General features: G+C 28.9%; 2 protein-coding genes across 2 annotated transcripts; one reads left to right on the top strand and one right to left on the bottom strand.

The window, feature by feature from the left end:
- The first annotated feature begins 19 nt into the window (after positions 1-19).
- Chro.60089 (hypothetical protein) lies at positions 20-925 on the top strand. The annotated part of the gene is made up of 1 exon (XM_660024.1): positions 20-925. One exon carries the CDS (start codon positions 20-22, stop codon positions 923-925), a length of 906 nt encoding a protein of 301 aa, XP_665116.1.
- A 209-nt stretch (positions 926-1,134) lies between these two features.
- On the bottom strand, positions 1,135-2,025 carry Chro.60090 (ribonucleotide reductase R2 subunit). Its single annotated transcript, XM_660023.1, has 1 exon — positions 1,135-2,025. One exon carries the CDS (start codon positions 2,023-2,025, stop codon positions 1,135-1,137), a length of 891 nt encoding a protein of 296 aa, XP_665115.1.
- Between the last annotated feature and the right edge of the window lie 53 nt (positions 2,026-2,078).

The following is a 2,078-nucleotide window of genomic DNA, read 5'->3' as shown; positions in this document are numbered from 1 at the left end:
CTTAGATAATAATGTGTTTATGGATGGTGAAGTAGGTTTATATTGTGAAGGTGTTAATGATGAGATTATGAGATATGTGCAGATTCAAAGATTTCAAAAATCACGTACAATAGGTACAAGATGGAATAGAGAAAATGAGAATATGATATTTTTAAGAATGGGATTAAAGTTATTAGGTAAATGGGAGATGTCAGATCCATATACTCGTGATTATTATAAAAATAAGAGTGAATTTTTGAAATGGAGAGAATCATTTTTATCAACAGTGCCAACAAAATATCGGATGAAATATGCAATATTGACTTTTCCATGTAATGTTCCAAAGTGGATAGCACAACAAGTTTGGTTTAAATGTAGCTTTTTATCAAATGAGACTGATAAAAGATCAATATTTTCTTTATCAGTAGATATTAATAGTTGGCCAAATAATATTCAATCAATAAGGATATTAATATTGGTAGTACATCCTTTGAAATCTAATCAGCTTAGAAAGCTTCAGTTATTACAAAAGATGAGTATATCAAATTCAGTTAGTAATAATAATATCAATAACAACAATAACAATAACAATAACAATAATAGTAATAATATTCATCAAACAATGAAGATTAATATAAAAGGTTCTTCCAGGAATGAAAGAAGAGAAAATATTTCTGATTCAATTAAAGATGATAATGATAAAGGTAATGATAAAGTAATAAAGCAAGGTTTGGATAAATTAGAAACTCCAGAATTTAAAAATGAATTATTGATAAAGGAAAGTGATAAAAAGAGCCTGGATGAGGATAAGGATGAGAAAAAGAAGGAAGATAAAGAGGAAAAGAAGAACAAGGACAACAATAACGAAAAAGAAAGAAGAAGAGCATCTTCAATTATATTCTCATACGAAGAAGATGAGCCTGAGCTTAAACTGTTACATCCATAATGAATTATAATATATTTTAATTAATAATTAATTAATTAATAATTACTCTAATATTGAAATTAGTTTCTAAAATAATGAATAGAATAACCAAAACTCCTTTTCTACTCGTTCATTTGTAATATAAGTAAATTGTTGGTTATTAAATAAATTAGGTTGTATCTATATGTATGTAAAATTGGGGTTCTTGTAAATTTTATAGCATAAATAAGTTAGAAATCTGCATTCAAATCAAACTTTTGGTCATCTTGATTGACCATAACTCCAGCCATTTGATATTCACCAACTCTCTTTTCGAAGAAGTTAGTTTTACCTTGAAGTGAAATAAGGTCCATCCAATCAAAAGGATTAGAAACGTTGTAGATTTTTGGAATATCCAAGGCAAAAAGTAATCTATCAGCAACAAATTCAATATATTGGGCCATAAGTCTTGAGTTCATACCAATAAGATCAACAGGAAGAGAGTCACAAAGAAAGTTTCTTTCAACTTCAACAGCTTCTGATATGATTTGTTGTACTCTAGGAGCTGGTAATTTAAATTTAAGGGCTTTATATATTAAACAAGCAAAGTCAGCATGGAGACCTTCATCACGACTAATAAGTTCATTAGAAAATGTGAGTCCAGGCATAAGTCCACGTTTTTTAAGCCAAAAAATTGCACAAAAGCTACCAGAAAATAGAATTCCTTCAACAGCACAGAATCCAATAATTCTTTCAGCAAAAGATCGTTCAGAATTCATCCATTTAGTTGCCCATTCTGCTTTCTTTTTAACAGCTTCAATATGAGAAATTGCTTCAAAGAGCATTTGACGTTCTTTAATATCAGTAATATATCTATCAATAAGTAATGAATAAGTTTCACTATGTATTTGTTCAATAGACATTTGAAAAGCATAATACATTCTGGCTTCTGGTATTTGTATTTCTCTAAGGAAATTTACTGCTAAGTTTTCCATAACAATGCCATCACTTGCAGCAAAGAATGCTAAGACGTATTTGATAAAATGTCTTTCAGGGTCTTTAAGACTTTCCCAATCTCTAGTATCTTGACTTAGATCAATCTCTTCAGTAACCCAAAATGATGCTTCAGCTTTTTTATACATTGACCAAATATCTTTAATTAATTCTTTCAATTCATTTCTATTTTCTCGGCTGA

Source organism: Cryptosporidium hominis, assembly GCF_000006425.1.
Source record: "Cryptosporidium hominis TU502 chromosome 6 CHRO016051, whole genome shotgun sequence".
In the NCBI taxonomy this organism is placed as follows: Eukaryota; Apicomplexa; class Conoidasida; order Eucoccidiorida; family Cryptosporidiidae; genus Cryptosporidium; species Cryptosporidium hominis.
The sequence above is the reverse complement of the archived record's forward strand: the minus strand, read 5'-3'. Positions and strand labels throughout refer to the sequence as shown.